The sequence below is a fragment of the Ictalurus furcatus genome, chromosome 20 (genome assembly GCF_023375685.1).
Source record: "Ictalurus furcatus strain D&B chromosome 20, Billie_1.0, whole genome shotgun sequence".
NCBI classification, from domain to species: domain Eukaryota; kingdom Metazoa; phylum Chordata; class Actinopteri; order Siluriformes; family Ictaluridae; genus Ictalurus; species Ictalurus furcatus.
In genome coordinates, this window is record NC_071274.1 from 2,577,380 (window position 1) to 2,597,360 (window position 19,981).

A 19,981-nucleotide genomic window follows, 5' to 3' on the forward strand; every position below is an offset into this window, starting at 1 on the left:
TCGGTAGCATCTGATCAAACATCGCAGCTGTGACGTGATATACAATGGTGATATACTCCTCTGTCAGTTTTATTGTCATTGTACAAATTGACGACGCTCTCTGTCTCATAGTGCAAAAATTTCCTCTTCCTTATTTCACTGCTGTGCAATTGCCACTAATGAGCAGTTAGATCCACATCCTAGTGATTATTGCTGCTAGGTTTTAAGGAGTGAGCTGCAAAACTTTCATAGCCATCGCATCACATCATAACCATGTAAGAGCCTTTCATTCCTGTATAAACACCCGGTTTGAAATATAGTCTAGGCTTTTTTGTTGTTGTCGTTTTAGTCATTTGGATCTAAAGCCTATGTTCCACAGCACTTCCTGAATTCAAACTACCAAACCCACTTAAATCTCATCTTCTAAAAAGTTCCATTCCCCTGCAAGTTTCTCCCTGCAGTGGGAAATCTACACATCGACTTTACATGCATATCTAATCTGTCAGTATTGTCCGTCTCTATACGTAATCTACAATGAGAGCTCTGTCTCGTCAGGATATAATCAACACCTCCGTCAAGGACGTTCTCGCACGTGTTTCTTTAATTCCGCTCAGACTCATGTTCTCATCCGGTCCTACTTTCACCACTGATTATGACCGTGGATGATCTCAACGATCACGAAAATCACTTCTAGTGTCATCTCAATCAGTGGCATTTCACGATCTGAGCACAAAATCCTACAAGAATTGCAAAAACCCAAACTCTGGTCCTGATTCGTCAGGCGAAAGAGAGATAATAGATGTCATCTCTGCTCTGTATTCCACGCACACACATACCTGTCTAATTAGGAAGTGACGACACAACACAACTTCCTTAACACAAAGCTATGCTGTTGTGTTAGCAACCCAGTTGTAGTCAGATTTAGCACTGGATTATTTGTCATCATGGCTCTGTGCATCTACTGACCGCCATAAAGTCACCACATAGCAACAAAGCAAATGAGAAAGACACAGTAATACACTCCTGCTGCATGTGTGTGACCAAGTACAGTAGCAGATCTCCATGTAAATAAGCATTTATTACTCTTTTTAATAGAAGGAGATATTATAAACGGATACGTTTGCATGTATACATTCTAAAAAAGCCACTGAATTGACTTGGAATGTCTGTGGAGTTTCGTTCTTTCTTTATATGACAACATGTCAGCTAGCTAATTCTTTCTTTCTACATGAAGATGTACAATATAATGATACTGTATTACAACTAGCACAATAAATCTGTTATTTGCGGTTATTGAAAATGAATCAACACCTTCAGAATCTCGAATGCAGAAGTACTGTGGTACTGAACAGTATAATGAATGATACATTCTAATAATAACGCCCTTTAACACTTTGTTCCAAAGCAGCCTCCACAATCGTGTTCTGCTAGGAAGAATGCATGGTTAAAGATGCTTTTGTGGAGAAGGATAATTGAATGGTGAGGTGATGTGATTGAGCGCTGAGAAATTCTATTGAAGCACAAAAGCTCTGCCTAATCAGCTCTGAGTCAATGCTGCAGGGTCCCTTATCCACCTCAGTGACCGAATAGCTTACCTCACTCACCTTTCTCACCACACTAAGGTGAACATTAGATCTGGTTAAATCGCAATCCCAGAGTAACTTCAGGGGAGGTCAGGGACAAACGTCGTGGTTTAGAGTTACAGAGTGTTCTAGGTGAAGCTAATATCATTTCCTCTCGCTCTGAAAATGAGCAGAACTTTACCATCTGACCCTGTTTAACAAATGAAAAGAGTCAAACACACACACACATACACACACACACACATGTACTGGTGTGGATTCCTGACTTTACAACGGGGCAGGAAACTGAAAGAACTGGTTCAGACCGGACTCCGAAATGTAATGGTATGATATATAACAAAATTCACCTACACCGTTAAAACTCGCCTCTATCACAGCACCATTTAATTCTCCATTCCGATTGGTCAGAAGGTGTTGCGTCAGAAAGTTTCATTCATATGTTATCGTTTCTATAGTAACAATTTGTTTGTAGGATGTTCCAGGTAAACAGATTAAAAACGTGTCATTAACGATATGGTGAGGTTTTCTGTAAAGAAATATTTATTTAGCCTTTTTGAAAGGACCCTCCAGGGTCCAGGGTAGCGCTTTGTTACAGTCAGGGCCGGGTTTCCCGAAACTTTCGTAACGCCATGTACTTTATCTCACGATGTAAGCACATCATCTTGAAGAATCGTAAGAATGTCCTTTAATTAAAGAGCGTCTCCTGAAATCCACCATAACTAACGCAGTATGTAAATTTGTTTTTTCACTTCATTTCATTTCGTTTAATAATTTGTTGTGAATTATTAGGGGGCCAAGCACCCTGATTGTTATTCTACCTATTGTTAATCTCTTTATTATAACAGCTGATAATATACGGTGTGCATTTACAATATTGACACACATCAGAAAAAAAAAAAACAAACAAACAAAAAAACCAACAGACAACACTAAAGAAAAGAAAATAGACCAAACACGTCTTTCCAGTTCCAGGATTCCAACGTTTTCCTACGAGGGAAAATAAATAAATAAATAACTTGCCGAGTCTTGCCTGACAAATGAAAAGTTTGGAACATGTGATTAGGAAAGTATCTTTCGATTAAGAGTATAACACAATGACTATGTGTATCTTCTGTATCTGTTCTAAATGTCTCAATATAATTCGATTGAAACCTGAAGTGGGCGTGGCACGCATGGCATAATCGACCACGTGTAGAGAATCTAAATCGGAAATTCCTCAGACTAGATAATCTGGCACCTAAGAAGTATTGTCACTGCACACAGTCATTGGAGAGGAAAAAAAAACAACAACCTCCAAATCTGAGAGGTCCAAGGAAATCAGTGCAGTCATGTGATCACAAATAAAAATGGAGCCGAACGTATACAGCACACGTCCTGCCATCTCCGTAGTCCCACATTTCACATAAAGTTTGTTCAAATCTTTCAAAATCTTTCTTTTTTTTTCTCCTAGCTTGGTCATTAGTTGTTGCCATCCATCCAATCACATCACTGATCATCTCATCCGCATATATTTATGTTATGTAAAAAAAAATTTAACAAAATAAGTAAACATGCTTGAAAGGCTTCTGATCATTCTCGATGAAATCAGACCTTCTCACACCGCTGGATCATTTCCTGACCCATGAAGTAACTTTATAACTTAAAACGTTCTCCAAAACGTCAAACTAAGGACAGATTTATATTTCCTCTCATTCACAGATGCTTAGGTAACACAGAGCAAATGTTGTACTGGTTTAAAAATCACTGACTGCACCTTTAACAATAAACAATAAAACACAGACTGCACCTTTAACAATAAACAATAAAACACAGACTGCACCTTTAACAATAAACAATAAAACACAGACTGCACCTTTAACAATAAACAATAAAACACAGACTGCACCTTTAACAATAAACAATAAAACATAGACTGCACCTTTAACAATAAACAATAAAACACAGACTGCACCTTTAACAATAAACAATAAAACACAGACTGCACCTTTAAGATACTTCGGCAAGAACTCTCTATTTGTTCGACCCGTTAACACTCTGGATTACAGGCAGCTGATTTATAGGTAGGCAGTTTTAGGGATTTTCGTCATGTGTAAAGATATTTATAGCTCCGTCACCGAGACCCGTTCAGCACCATCCACTGGCTGGCAGCTGGAGGTGATTTAGTGAAGAGCAATGCTGAGTGGGGAGGTGTCACAGCAGGCCGTTTTCCCAGGCACTTACCTTCACAAACAGCTCCACTGAAGTGAGAACTCACTAAAAACATCTTACTTTAGAGTTATGACGAGGCTACCTCGCCTGTACATGCAGTTCAGTGAGAGGCAGCACAGATAATGAGGAAATGACCAGGTCTATAATGAATAAGCTGTTTAGAATGAACTAAATGAACTCTATATAGTGCATAACAGGGATGTAACCCAATACGAAAGCATTATTTGGAATGAGCAGATTATTGTTCTAAACAGAAATAATCACCTCTAATAATACCCAGAAATAATACACTCCCAGTGCGGAATGATTAATATATGATTGCTCTCTCTTTTTTTTTTTTATAGCTAATCTACGCACACAACGCTTGACAATTAGATCGATGAAGTTTACCGAAGCTGACACAACAAAATGCAAAAGCTATAGAAGTGATGTGTATTCCTTTTCTATACACTGTATATTGTATAGTATTACAATCTCTCTCTTTTTTTTTTTTTTTTTTTTTTTTTTTTACAGTGACAGAAAGGATTTCTTGAGAACATGCAAAATGCATCTCGAACAAAGAGGCAGGTAGTGCATCGGGTCACGAACACATCCATAAACAAAACAAGCTTAATCTCTGACTTCCTGTTTTGTTTTGTTTTTTTCTTTTCTTGTCTAGACCATAGTTCTAGTTTAACCACTTGAGAACTTGTCATCCATTTATGACACTTCATCTTGTACATTAACACAATGTAAAATAATAAGCCACAGGAAATGAGTTAAAAGTGTCCGACGAAAGCGGCCAAGCAACAACGAGCGCGCCACTGACACGAACAAACAGTAAGTACAACCTAAAACCCGGCGAAGATCGTTTTAAACAATTTTTATGATGGTCAGTTATTGAACTTTAATGTGCTGGATGATGGTGAAGATAGGCCTGTACAACATATACAGTACAGGATTAACGCATGTACCGTACTGAATCTATATCGTTTATGAGTATATACGAGCTTTACATGCCTATCATGAGCTCTGAGGTAAATTTTACAATAAAATATTGTAAATATTGACATTCTAATAACGAAGAGTTATTGTAACTGAACTAACTGGCAAACCATTAACATTCCATATATATATTATTAATGCAATAAACAGTGTAGGTTTGTAATTCATTTGTGTTGGAGACATTCAACAGTGTGTCCCTGGTGACATTCAAATTCTTGTAAAATTCAGTCTTAATGCTATAGGTTTTCACACAGCGCATTAACATTAACAGTAAAATACCAGAAGGAGCTTACTTATAAAAGAAAATCATCTATTATTTATTTGTTTATTTATGTTATTTATCACACAGTGGTAGCTCATTGGTTAAGTGTGTGTGTATACAGTCAAAGTTCTGGAAACTTTGACTGTTGCACCTGCTTCTTATTTTTGCAGCAAAACCCAGCCTTCATTGTGGTTTTTTTTGTGTGAAAGGTGCCTCTTACCACATATACACGCTGGTTTCTTTACTGACATACAAACTTTTATCTGTGACATTTAATTTTGTGCAAGAAAACTAATGTCTGGGAATCTTTTCTGTACTGACTCGATAATGTCGATAATCTATAACAGAGATCGTACTAAAAAAATAGGGTGGCTCAAACTTTTGCACAGTACTGCATGTGTGTGTGTATACAGTATCTCACAAAAGTGAGTACACCCCTCACATTTTTGTAAATATTTGATGATGTCTTTTCATGTGACAACACTGAAGAAATGATACTTTGCTACAATGTAAAGTAGTGCGTGTACAGCTTGTGTAACGGTGTAAATTCGCCGTCCGCTCAAAATAACTCAACACACAGCCATTAATGTCTAAACCGCTGGCAACAAAAGCGAGCCAAAAGTGAGCCATTGACCACAATACCCTTTTATTTTTCAGCAGACAGTCAGGTCTCACTTTTCATCATTTGGGAGCGCGTTAAGGGTAAGACCTCAATGATCTTTCTCAGCAATAAAGTATTTCGATTGCACCAAAATGCTGAAATGTATCTACAGAAAAAGTAATGTTGTAAAACCGAAATTAAGTCAATTGTACTTTAATCAATTGTCCTTTTTATTAGAACTGTGAAGAAATGGGAAACGAGTACGGAGTCTGTAAGTGACGCATACATTTCTTTTGAGATTATGAACTATAAAAACCAAAAGCTAAGCCCAGCTTCGGACATTAAATTGCCTGCTGGAGTTTCACCTTTTCAAAGGCAGTCCCGTAAAGGTGACTTAGTCTAAAGTGAATTTGCATACGTATTTGCCTTACCTGACCTACAGCGCAGTCTCAGCCGGAGGTGGAAAATACTTGAGTAATTGCTCTTTGTTGCAATACTTCGTGTTATAGTGTTATAGGCTTTAGACCTACTTGTTTCAAATCTTCAAGGTCTCCTCTTCACTCATCCAGCACATTACACACAATTTATTTATTTATTTATTTTTTAAATCAGGCTAATTTTCATCTGCAGTTACTTATTGCAGATTTAGATAAGTAATACAAATTTGTTTTCACATGAAAATATGACGTTATTTAAATTCACTAATTCAAAACATATATCCTCTTTAATACTTGTATATGAAAGCTACAGACAATTGTTTATGAATCTTGTCTCTTGTATATGCTTTACTTTGTACCATTTCCTGTACCCTAAAAAAAGAAAAGAACATCCTTATAACCTTTAATGACATACACATGACATCCTGTGTTAGCCTGGGTGGTCTTTTTCAGGATATTCTAATTAATCTGTTTTTCATTTCCTCCTGTGATGTACAGTTGTAGGGTCCTTTGCCGGATGGTTTCGTTACTTCTTGTTCTTCATCTGGGTTTTGGACATTGTACTGATTTGGATTGTAACATACCTGGACATTTCTTTGATCAGAAGAATCAGAAATTTCTGTCACATCTATAGCTGCCACTCTCCCAAGCTTCATTTCCAAAAAAACGCAGCCTAAGTATGTAACGACTTAGAGACTCCGCCACCATGAGACATCCCAATGAAAGTCTCACTCCGAGCATTGCGCTAGTGATGACTCCAAGTTTTATGTTTATTGGACTGCTTCTCTTGTTTGACTTCTTTTTGTTTGATTACTTTATCATTCGAGCTATCTGTTGTTTGTTTGCTGTTCGCTTGACTACATTACCGATTGTTCCTTTTTTTTTTTTTTGGTCTGATGATGGTCTCTTAATAAAGCCCCGTATTTGCATCTGAACGTGTGCAGAATGCGCTAGTCACTTGAAGCGAGTTCAAATCGCAGGACGGTCACAGAGTAAGACTTTTAACCAACGTCAGAAGATTTCACTCAGTTTCTATAGCTCTGCCCTGTTTGGGAATCGATTACTCTTGTGCTACTTTAATCTCACCGTGCTTTAAACCAACAGAAAACGATCTTTTGAGCCTAGGTTCTCCTCAAGGTTTCTTCCTAATGTTCTTAAGGCATTGGAATTTCTGTAAAGATGCTTTGTGAGGACTTTTGGTAAAAACACTATAAGGTTTAGCCCAATAATCGGGACCAAATAAGAGAAGAGAAACATCGGCGCAAAAAATGAAAATGAAAAACGTCTGATCTCTTGGTATTTTCACACACAGAGGCTCAAGAATTCTACTGTTCACACAGAATGGTGTGAAAACCACCCAGTGAGCAGTAGTTCTCTGGGCAGAAATGCTGATGGGTGAGGTGAGAGGACAGGAAGCTATAGTAACCGAAATAACCACTTTTTATAGCTGAACAGAGCAGCATCTCACAGGCGGTCAGGCAAAAACAGGAATCTGACCCTACAAAGGCCAAAGATCCACCCAAACTGTACAGATGAAGATTTGGAAAAAAAGATCCCGCGGCATTTCATTCGCTCGTTACAAGATTTACGATTTAAAGTTTTTAAGAACGGACATAAACATCTAATAGGAGTCTAGTACACTGACAATCTATTGCTTGAGGATTTGTCCTAATTGTAATAATCACATTAATCACTGCAAATTCGGCTTCCGCTGTCATTATTTATCCGCTTATAAAATAGCACTTGATCCAGCACATCCCCTAGTATTCTGCGTTTTATTTTTTTCCGCTCGTGCCTTGATAGTTAATGCACAACTTAATCTAATGTAACGTGTGCGTAGGATGTAGGATTTTGTCAGTATCCATGTGGGAGCATCCACAGCACGAGAGCTCCGGTAGGTCCGGAGGGTGTGAGCTTATGAGAGATTATGACACATGCTGTCAATGTAATTCAATATTTCCTGATCAGGAAACGTTCTGTAGTGATCACTTGAGTGTAGCATAGGCCCGGACGGCTAACGAAACAGCGATGTTTGCTAAGAATAAAGCAAACACCGACACACCCACACACACATCACGGAGTCTGTCGAGAACAGGGCTCCAAAACACACCATCACACTGTTTACTCTGACACCGGTGTTGATTTCTCCCTGACAACGCATCCTGTAGTTAATGCCAAGGTCGAGTCTACACACTGAAGTCTATTATACGCTAAATTAGACTTCATAGGGCTGCACTGTATACTGTGAGGACTGCTATAGAGGTTTCACTTTCTCTTATGCCATCATCTGATATGGTAGAGTGTATGACATTCGGAATGAAGTAAGTACGGTGGCTCGGTAGTGCACAAGACAACGAAAGTGAAAAAGCAAACATAAATTAACAACACAACGGAATCAAGCCGTGACGCAACGGAAATGCGCCCGACCACTAGGGGCAGTATCGGCATGGAAAAGCCAGATATCTCAAGTGTTAATGCAGGACATTTTGTTAAACCTTGAGACATGAAAAGAGACATCATGAACTGATCGTCTTAATGGGCCAATGCATTATTTTCAACTTAAACAACTTAGCTCTGCTCTTGTGTCTTGAATCGACCCATTAAGATTACAATTAAATCCAATTACGTACATTAACTTATACAGAGAATCTCATCAAGTCCTGAGGTTTAATAAAAAATCGTGCAATAACACCAGAAATATCAGGCTTTTTCCGTGCCGACGCTTGTCCTTAAGGGTCAGGAGCGTTCTGTTTGTTAGGGCTTGATTACACTGCGTTAACTTATGTTTGCTTTTTAACTTTCGTTGCGTTGTATAAGTAAGAATTGTGAAACGCTACACATTTTATTATTGTATTCCTAAGTTCATCCTAAGTGCGTGCAAACTTTTCCACTCAACCATAAACGCACGAGTTGAGATCAGATTGTTCCTTATCCAAATATTAGGCTAATATCCAGCCAGAGATCAGATATTAATGCATGATATAAATGAAGCCATATGTGTTCCTGAGTGCTTTCTGTTTTTCTTATCACATCTGGAAAATGAAACTTTAATGAGGGATCTAGAATTGACCTGCAATCAAAAAAAATATCCATCACGCAGGCTAACGTTAGTCATCCGCTTTCTGTTTTTCACAATTTTCCGTCATCTGGGAAATCGGGAAACACTTCGTTTTCCTCTCGTCTGTGGAAGCAGTGACAAGCCCCTTATCTTTGAGGAGTACAGACCGTTAGCGTGATCAGTTATAATAAATCATGTCAGCATTAAAAAAAAAAAAAACACCCTTCAGATACTTCAGCAAACACATCAGTCGGCAGGAGATTAGACCTGTTTTCGGTTAACAAAAGAGAAAAACGGCTAAACACACAGAGCAGAGGCAGCTTCGTGTCCAGTGTGGGCGCACACACATTCCAGAAGCTTGAGGAAACGCTCAAGAATAAGAGCGGTGATCAGTGAAAACATGGAGATATCGTGTTAGCATCGATTTTCTGATTACAGGTATCCAGGAAATTATTCAAGGTCATCTCTGACCAAAGAAAATTGCTATTAGAAGCTAGCTCAGTGATATATATATATATTTTTTGTTTGAATACCTTAAGTTTTACAATTTCAACCCAATTCCATCAAAGCTAACGCCTACCAACCGGGAAAAGTGAAGCAAGCGTCGCAAGCTAGATTAGTTTTCCACCTGCGATGCAAATGGAAAACCACCATTTTCTAAATGAAGTCCATGAAAGTGGATAAACACACACCTACAGATAGATATGAAGACTGAAAGTGCCAAAAATTCTGATATATCTGATATATACTCTATATAAGAGTAAAATAATACATCGGAGAGTTTGTATTCATTTTTTATTCAACGTTTATAAAGTAATATTATTCAAGCAAGATCACAAATATAAATGAAAGCATCCAAACACACGTTATTAATGTGAGTATTGTTATTACAAAAAAAAACAAACAATAACCCTCAAAAGTTCATCTCAAAGTACTCTTTCAGATAACTCTCAGATCTGATCGCTCAGATAGCGCTGATTAATTTGAATGATTTTCTAACACGTTCTAATACGTTTTCATTTCTACCGTAATAAACGATAAATCAATTTTAAAAAACGTGTAACTGTTGATAACGTGAAGATTTCTATAAGGAGACATTTACTTAACGTTTATGGAATGAGTCTCCAGCGTCGGCGCTTTATAACTGTAAAGCCGTAACTTGAAATTTCTCCCCGTACGAGAAATGTTTTATTCCTTATTTAAGTCGCTGTAAACAAATACACAGTTTAATACTGAAGAGATTAGATTTATAATCAGATATAATCAGGAGATTAGAGTTAATATGGTGAGCTGGTATCAGTGCAGTCATGATCCCATGTAACAGTGTAGAAAAAGTAGCGAAAGTTCGGCCTCAGAGAACGATGTACGTGTTTCTACGGTTACTGAGAATCCTCTCACTGCCAGAGAGCCATTGTCGGACCCTTAATCAAAGACCTCATGCTCTGTATTTAGAGTTTTGGATTGGACACGCGCGTGTCCTGCCAAGTGAATAAAAATGGATGTGGATCCACGTGATGATACTAATCGCACGAATAGACTCGCTAGTTTAGCTTACTGGATTTCACATTTAATTATCCGACTCTATAAACACGGCCTCTTCGTTACTCTTCTACTCATCGCAACGACTAACCAAATGACAAAAAATGCCCCAAATCAGTCTAAGCAAACTTTTTTCTCATGGCACTGTATGAATGTACGTTTTGGCCACGTATCAAAGGCGTTGCAGGTTTATACGGATACCGCGCATGACGAATACATCGTAGCGTATTAAGTATTAGTGTTAAAGGCTGCGCTTCTTTACATTGGAACGGAATGAATTGAAAGGCTTTGGCGTTTCATCCGCTGAATTTAAAGCCACGCTGCTACTCTTCTGGGGTGGGGTCAGGATTCATTAGGCCTTCGGCATTCCCATCTTGGAAGAGAGGACGAGTACGGTGCCTCCAAATCACCAGAAAAAGTCTGATCGTGAAGAAAACGCAGGCCAGCGCCAAGAGAACAGCTGCGGATTAAACAGATGAAATAAGAAGGTAAAGGAAGAAGCACATGTGGAACATCTCAAACTGACGCTGAGAAACAGCCGACATGTTCCGAACGCGTTCCTGCATCTTCTCGGATCAAACTAGCTAAAGCCTATAAGCCTTTCGCAGACTGAAACAGGGGGTGGAGCTTATTTCAGGGTCAGAAAAATGTAACAGAGGCCTGAAACACTGAAGAAAACGCGGCTTCCTGTTAGTCACAGTGAAAGGGAAATGACCTCCGTGCCTGTCAATCCCAATAAGGCGTGGCTTGTGTGCCTGTCAGTCTTATTGAAGGGGGTGTGGCTTCTGCTACTGTGAATTCAGCAAGGAAGGCTTGTCAGACAGAGTGAAGTAGGTGTGGCTTGTGTATCTATCAGTTCCAGTGAAGGAGGCGTGGCCTCTGTGAATGTCAGCCCCGATGAAGGAGGTGTGGCTAGTGTATCCATCAGTCTTAGCGAACAAGGCGTGGCCTCTGTACGTCAGTTCTAGTGAGGGAGGTGTGGTTTCCGTGAAAGACATTCACAGCGACGAAGGCGTGGCTTATGTGCCTGTCAGTACCAATGAAGGTAATGTGACCTCTCTGAAAGTCAGTTACAATGCAGGAGGTGAGGCTTCTCTGCCTGTTAGTTTCAGTGAAGAAAGCATGCTCAGTCCTAAAAAAAAAAAAAAGAAGGTGTGGCCTCTATGTCTGTAAGTATGGAGGCGTGGCCTTGCTGCTCGTCAGATCTAGTGAAGTAGGTGTGGCTTGTGTGTCAGACAGCTCTGTGTGGAAACACTTCTTATCACTGGCACACATACTGTCACGGACTCACCTGAAAACACGGCGTTTCTGCCTGGGGCTGCTGCATCGTAGTGTTTGCTCAGGCTTCCACTGAGCGCGAAGATGACGACGGGGTAGACGGTCAGAATGTAGCGCACGTGCTTCTCGATCACAAAGTTCTCAACAGCAAACCTGCACATGCGAAAACGACATTTGACACAGTACAAAAAAATATTTATACATCTAAATCGTCAAAGGAACATTAGCCTCTGTATGAGGACGGACCATACGACCACTTCTAAAAGCAGAATGCACAGAGAAACAGTGGCCGCATTCGTCGGGGACATGGATGTCATATCCAACACCACGGTCAAGTTGAGGAGCGTAGCTACGTTCGTCCATGTTGCGTAAGTGGCAATACCGTTCTGAACCTGAAATACACAAAGTGAGCTGAACATCACATCTGCTCTATCACACAACAGTGCGCCATGATACAATATTACGATGAGGGAAAATAATACCGATAGCATCAGGTTATTTTATTATAGAAAACATTATTACCAGATGTGCAGCATCCATTCAGATATGCCTCAGTGCTCTCTAACAAGTCAGTATACTGTTTAATTAGTATGATCATTATATTGTCAAGAACTAATGGTTAAGGGCGATACATATACATATACATATTTGTAACAGTAAAGCTGTAACTTGAATTTTTCCAATAGATGAAATGTTTTATTCCTTATCCATACCACTTCACCACTAGTACTGAGGTTATTTATAGACGTGCAACGTCTCACAATACACACACACACACACACACACACACACACCAGGACATAGATGCAGAGGAGATCGGTGGGATGGTTCTGTTTGAGCCAGGCTCCGTGAGCTCGCAGACCGACACAGGAGAAGAAGATCAGGAGGTAACTGGTGAACGCAATCAGAGCTAAACATACTAGTGCTGAAATCATCAACCTGCAGAGAAGGATAACACACACACACACACACACACACACACACACACACACACACACACACACACACACACAAGGTATCAGCTCACTACTACAATTCACTCGTCAGGGTTGCCAGACACGTTCCAATCAACCGTTACATTGGCATCGGCATCGTGTTATTTCCAGTGTAACATAACATTTGAATAAAGCTGTGTTAAAACCATGTTGTTGATGAAATAGGTTTTTCACAGAGGTCGTTAAATGTCTCGTTAACGAGTAAATGTATTCACAGACAAACTACAAGTACAGTTATATACTAAAAGTAGGACTTTACATACCTTTAATATCGTTTAATATAAATTTATTTGTAAACTATACTATGCACAGATTTATACATTATATTATGCACAATACACCTTTTATCGTTATATTATATCTTACTTATATATATATATTTCTTTATCTGGCTGCTTTGTTGTTGGTTCTAACATACGGATTTCATTAAATCTAAAATATTTACGTTGCATTTGGACAGTGACATAATTTTCGTACACTTTTTGCCTCTGTACACCACCACAATGGATTTGAAATGAAGCAATCAAGATGTTACTGAAAGTCTACGCTTCAGCTTTAATTCAAGGGGTTTAACAAAAAAAAAAAATTGCATTAACCGTTGAGGAATTAAAGGCTTTTTTTGTTTTTGACATTTTTTAGATGTTTTCTAGCAGGTCTAATTTGATCTTTCTGTTCTTGAGTCTTACCAGAGGTTCGCATCTTGACTTAAACCGTCTGTATTTACATTCATGACCGCGTCTCTTGATTGTACACATTAACAACGGTGCGCCTTCCTCCTCCAGAGTGTTCTTGACTCGGCTTGATGTTCTGAGGGAGTTTTTCTTCACCAAGGAAAGAATCATTCACTTTAGTTGTCTTCCGTGGTCTTCCAGGACTTTTGGTGTTGCTGAGCCCGCCAGTGCGCTCCTTCTTTATGAGAATGTATATGAAATTGTTGATTTGGCCACTCCTAAAATTTCTGCTATCTATCTATCTATCTGATAGGTCTGTTTTGTTTTTTCAGCCGAACGATGTTCTCCTTCACTTGCACCGACACCTCTTTGAGAGTTCCCATGAACAGCTACCGAACGCAAATTCAACGCTGGGAATCAACTCCAGAATCGTGGAATCTTTTATCTCCTTAATTCGTCATAAAATAACCAGGAAACAGGCCACACATGGCCACGAGACGGCTCATCGGTCAGCTGTCCGATTACTTTTGAGCCGTGAAAATGCCTGTAAATATCGAATACGGTTAATGCGATATTTCTGTTAACTCGTACTTACTCTCGGTCCCATAGCAGCAGCCAGGTGATGTTCAGGAGCATGTTAATCGTCCAGGAGAGATAAAAGCCGTAAGGAAGAAAAGCAGGACTGCAATACATCCATCCGGTGGCAGTCCTTCGTACAAAACATAAAGATGTTTAAACCAGGTGCTTTGTTTTTCCTTTATCCTTAATATAAAGAATTCTTGTTATTTTCTATAACACCAGCTTTTACAGCAGTGAAGCTGAAAATTACACGTTTATACGAACGAGGAAAATGTCCAGAAGACACTGTATTAAAAAAAACACCGTGTTGTTACTTAGCAAAGAAGAACGTACAATCGTAAACAAAACAAAACAAAATAAATAAAAATATGCTGAGGTTTTCTATACAGAGGCGGTTTGTTAACTTTTAAGGAAGGAGTCTCCAGTGTCAGTTTTCTGTGTCTTCAGAGAAAAAATCCTTCAAGCAGGCTGGTCAGAGATCGAGTGTTCGTAGCTGCTATAACGTAAATACTAACTAACTAACTAACTATATATAAATGGATCAAAAGAATGACGTGTTCTTAAATAAATAGAAAATCGTCATACCGCTGTCGTAAAAACGGAATAAAACCCTTGCTGGTATTGCGGTAATGATCGTCTCGAGCCGCATTACACATGGTAGTGGATTCTTTTCCTTTAACAGCACGATATATTACACAGTTCGGTCGGAGATCATTTCAAATAATATAAAGGCGTAACGCTATTGTACATCAGCAAGTCTGTTTAATATCAGGGAAGATCTGAATGGGGTTTGAGGAAAATATTTACACAAAAGATTCATTACATTACAAGCATTACATTACATTAACATTAATAGCCTCAGAGCTTCAGCGCGAACCAAAGAAACGTCCAAACACGTCTCGGGGGAATGAGCAGGGGGTAAAATTAGAAAAGGTCAACTAGATTTTTCTGGATTGTTCGTTGAATGAATGAATGAATTTGTTTAGACTAACTATTCTAGCGTAGGAATCGATCACTTGCGTATTTGTGATTACCGTCTGCAGACCCAGCTCAAGAGATACACGTTCATCAGCAGAAGCCATGTGTAGATGATTCCCCATATGGAGAAAGTCCAACCCGCGGGGGTGATTTCTGTGTCATACAGAGCGGACACGTTTCCTGTCCTGTGCAAAAACGGTCCTGAAAAACAATCGCATACAGTATACACGTTTAATATTTACGAGGTATGCATGTGACTAGCATAGACTGCCATTCAAACACAATCCTAGCTTTAAATTCACCATCACGGTACTACAAATTAACCCTAGGGTTAGTGATTAAGCTAGCCATTAGGAATGATTGACTCGTTCATTGTCAAGTTAAAATGCTGCTGAATGAGCAGGTAAAAATATATATATTTTTAAATGTATATATTCAGATATCATACGCTATACTAAAAGATTACATAATCATCACCATAACATTATATAATGGCATGTGGAGTGTTATAAAATACAAAACACTCTCATTAGATGTTATGAAATCTGGCAAAAAGTTTACACTCCTTGTATCCTGGTGAAAAAATATTACATTATCATATACACATATATATACTTAATTTTTTAAAAAGTAGAAATCTTAAAAATCAACGATTATAACGATGAATATTTACGTAAATGTGCTTATTAATTTAGCTGATATTCACAGGATGAAATGAAGTCCTATAAACCGAAACTACACTTTTAAATATTTTTAGATATACAGTATGCTTGAAAGTTTGTGAACCCTTTAGAATTTTCTGCATAAATATGACCTACAACACAGTGAAGGCCATCGTCAACAAATAGAGAAAACGAAGCACTACAGTGAGTGACATCACCGAGACCAGGACGTCCCTCCAAAATTTACAAAAGGACAAGACGAAAACTTACCAGGGAGGCTGCCAAGAGACCTACCGCAACACTATAGGAGCTGGAATATCTGACGAGTGCTGATTACCCTCTCTGGTTTTTCCTATTTTTACCTAAAATCTTTCCGATTGTTTTTCCACTTACTTTTTATAGGTTGTAGTTTCACACTGAGGGTGGAAAAAGTTCCGACATGACTTACCTAGGTTTTTATATTTTTTTACATCCCAAAAACCTGCTATTTTAACAGGGGTGTGTAGACTATTATATCCATTTTAGATAGATAGATAGACAGACACAGTCTTCTGAATAAATGTGAAAATGTCAGTTCAATACTGGAGTATTAACAGTATAACGTATAAAGTGAATACAGCTTCATATACACAAAATCGCAATTAAACAGACATATGAAGTTAAAATGTACTTGCGTCAAAGTTAAAAAGTGCTTACATTTATTTATTTGGCCTGCTGGCTAAGCTAATGTTTAATATTCCCATTGGAAAGAATGCTAAGGTGGCATTAGCAACAAAAACATGCCAGTTAGCAGATTTTCCCAAGCTTAACTCTACCTCGACATGCTCCTTTACACTAATGGTGAAATTTTTAAAGGCCGATATTGCGTTTTGACGTGGGAGGAAAATAACGCATCCTGTACAAATCCTTAATAAATCCAACAAAAGAGAACATTTTACAAAAGCAGTGAGCCGTTTCCTTCGACAGTGATGTGAATTTGAAAGGATGTCTCTTTTTAAAAAAATAAATAAATAATTTAAGTAAGCGAGAATGCAAAAGAAACACCGCAGTGATGAAGTACAGTTTTCCACCACGGTTATAACCGTGTATACACTTATAATCCTTGTATTAAATGTTCGGTCATACCATCCTTTAAAAAGAATAAAAGACTAAAGGAATGAAAGACCCTAACCCTAAGTGATTAAAAGATTTCATATCAACGTATAGATCTATGCTGACAAATGAATCGCATACGTTTCACATGACTGACACGTGATCACGTGAAAAATACGCGAATGTGTGATTTTCACCTTTTTTAAGTCCTGAAAACAGTCCCTCCAAGACTACGAGATTTTGCGATCGCAGAAATCGGCGCAAAATCAAGCCAACGCCGCAATATTCAGAGAAGCTTGGAATTTTTCGATTTGGGCCGAGACGCGTCATGTGACGTCATCACAACACGCATTCAGCCAAAACGCTCTTCGGTTCACGCGTATCGAACACGAGTACAGCTAAAAGGTCTCAGTTACCAACAAGCATCACTGCGAAAGGCCGTGCAAAACTATTTTCGAGGAGCTTTCTGCAAACAAAGCGCAAAAAACTCTGAAAGTTGCATTAGAAAAATTTGAAGAAAAAAAAGAAGAAAAAAAAACCCCGCGGCAAAATCCAACGTCTTTGACTGCAACGATCACAAAAATAAACCTGTGACATCCTGCGAGTTCAAGTAAACATGCATCACATCTATGTGAATAATGCGATCATGTGAAAAATAAAATGTGAAAACATGAAAACGCGTGCACTAAACGTGAAAAGTCCACGTGTGAAAATAAACACCTGACGTGTCTAGTGTGTTAAGCTTACATGTAAAGGTCGTGTGACTTTTCTGCGCTCTGATTGGCTAATAGCTAATGAGTGCAGCCCATTATCCAATCCTTACACAGGGGGCGGGGCTTTTCAGAATACAGATGGGGTAAGAAGGAGCCTGCTGCGTTACCAACCTCTTCCCGATCCAGCCAAGGCGTTGATGGCCAAAGCAACGATGTAAACCACCAGAGAGACAAGAAGAACTAAAATCCGCCCGATGTTATACTCCATGATTGAGCTTGATTTAAACAAAAAAAAAACCCGCTAAAAATAAATTAATAAATACAATTTTTTTCAAAACCGACGATAAAAATGCGTATTTTTTCAGTTTGTACACCAAACCTGACTGATTTTCCTCCGAATTTCGATTAAAATGTAATTAGTTTGCTGTTAACACGCTGTATATCTGCACACAAACAGCACTGAATATTAATTCTCCCTGTTATTTAGTGTAAACTGAGTTACGTTAACATTAATATTCTCTAACGCGTCACTGTTTACTTTCAGGTTTCGTAACTTCTCTTCTTCTTCCGCTTTTACAAGGAGGACTGAGTGACATAATCAGGTTTATACCGCCATCTGCTGGCCTGGGAGTGTAATGAGAGCGCAGTGGAAGAAAAAACAAGCCAAATATTTAACAGTAGGAAAGCAAAATAAAAATCCTTCCATTCAGCGAGAGAGAGAGAGAGAGAGATTTGAGAAAGTAACAGAGAGAGATTGAGAGCGAGAGAGACAGAGAGAGATTTTGAGAGAGAGAGACAGAGAGAGAGTGAGAGCTTGAGAGTAAGAGAGAGAGAGAGAGAGAGAGAGACAAAGAGAACAGATATAACAACATAAAAGTAGGGAAATACACGCAAGAAAGTAAGAAGGAGCTTTTTTAAAAGTAGGAAAGCAGAACAAAAAATAATAGTATTCTGAGAGATTAAATAACTAACAAGAGAAAGGAAGGAAGGAAGAATTAAAGAAAGAAGGGGATTTAAAAAAAAAGTAGGACAGCAGGAAAATATACTGGTATTCCTAACTAGAAAAATAACTAGAAAAAAAAAAACGAAAGGAAGAACATAAATAAATAAACAAATAAATAAATAAATAAGAAAGCAGAATAAAAATGCTGGTATTCATAGAGATTAAAAAATTCACAAGCAAGCAAGAAAGAAGAAAGAATGTACTTTATAAAGATTTCTTATATCTGCAAAAAAAAAATCTAATTAATAAAATTATTTAGATTTATAATTAAAGACTTCATAAATGTTTATATTTCAACAATAAAATATTTTTTTAATTATTAATAATATTAACAAATTATTATTATAATTAAAGAAAGAAAGAATTAAGGAATAATTGATTCTATAAAGCTTTATAAAATACAAAAACAAAAGAATTTATATTTCTAATTTAACATTTATTTAATTAAAAATAATAAAAATAATCATTTATGAAATGTATTATAGAAATAAAGAAAGAAAAATCTGATCAATCATTTGAGGGATCATGTGATGATGTCGGTATTCTCATCGTCAATGTTAATATAATATTTTTGTTAACTGCATGATATTCTTCATGGGGGGGCATTATTTTTTGAAAACTGGAAGGATGGCTATGTCTCTGTACACTTTTAAACGATTCTAAGCAAAAAATAATATTCGTAATTAGGCTAATATTAATAATTATATTTCCCCCTCCTTCTTATCAACACATCCGGCAAATCTGACCAAAAAAACCCGACTTTTAGAAATATGTAAAAGCACATGGCCTGACATCTAAATAGAAGTTTAGCAGAAAACACGGTTACAGACTAAAGCATGTTCAAATGTATAGAGATGTGGAATATCTCTCTCTCTCTCTCTCTCTCTCTCTCTCTCTCTCTCTCTCTATATATATATATATATATATATATATATATATATTAAAAAAAACTGTATAAGGTTTATGAAAGCCTTGTAATTTAACATAATTCGGCCAACTTTTAATAAATTAGCCCATGATCTGTGAGAAGTTGAGAACAATAATACTGTAAGAGCTCAGTTGGTCTGCACAGGACAAAGTACTGTACATCCTCACACCAACTGCGAGTACAGTTTAAAACTTCAAATTAACGTCACGAATGAGAAGACAGATTAGAGCCAATACAATCAAATACTCCGCCCTTATCGATTCTGAATAGTTACGGAGAGGAAAACGTGCCAAAAATGAAAAGTAAAACAATAACTAGATTATTTAATATTTATAGCGCAAATACATCGCTTGGTAAATGTTTTTGTTTGGGTTTTTCATATAGAAAAGTATTACTTTTACTTTCACGAGTTGACTGGAAATAGAGCGCCC

General features: G+C 37.9%; 1 protein-coding gene and 1 long non-coding RNA gene across 2 annotated transcripts; one reads left to right on the top strand and one right to left on the bottom strand.

Annotated features, from left to right (window-relative positions):
• The first annotated feature begins 4,261 nt into the window (after positions 1-4,261).
• On the top strand, positions 4,262-8,467 carry LOC128624228 (uncharacterized). Its single transcript, XR_008388734.1, has 4 exons — positions 4,262-4,589; positions 5,674-5,718; positions 5,855-5,888; positions 6,553-8,467. It is a non-coding gene; the product is annotated as an uncharacterized LOC128624228 (long non-coding RNA).
• Positions 8,467-18,815, bottom strand: si:dkey-29d8.3 (uncharacterized protein LOC556220 homolog). Its single transcript, XM_053651697.1, has 7 exons — positions 17,791-18,815; positions 15,209-15,353; positions 14,191-14,304; positions 12,724-12,868; positions 12,176-12,321; positions 11,943-12,082; positions 8,467-11,111 (listed from the first exon to the last, which is right to left on the bottom strand). Exons 1-7 carry the CDS (start codon positions 17,885-17,887, stop codon positions 10,975-10,977), a joined length of 924 nt encoding a protein of 307 aa, XP_053507672.1. The 5' UTR covers positions 17,888-18,815; the 3' UTR covers positions 8,467-10,974.
• Positions 18,816-19,981: the final 1,166 nt, after the last annotated feature.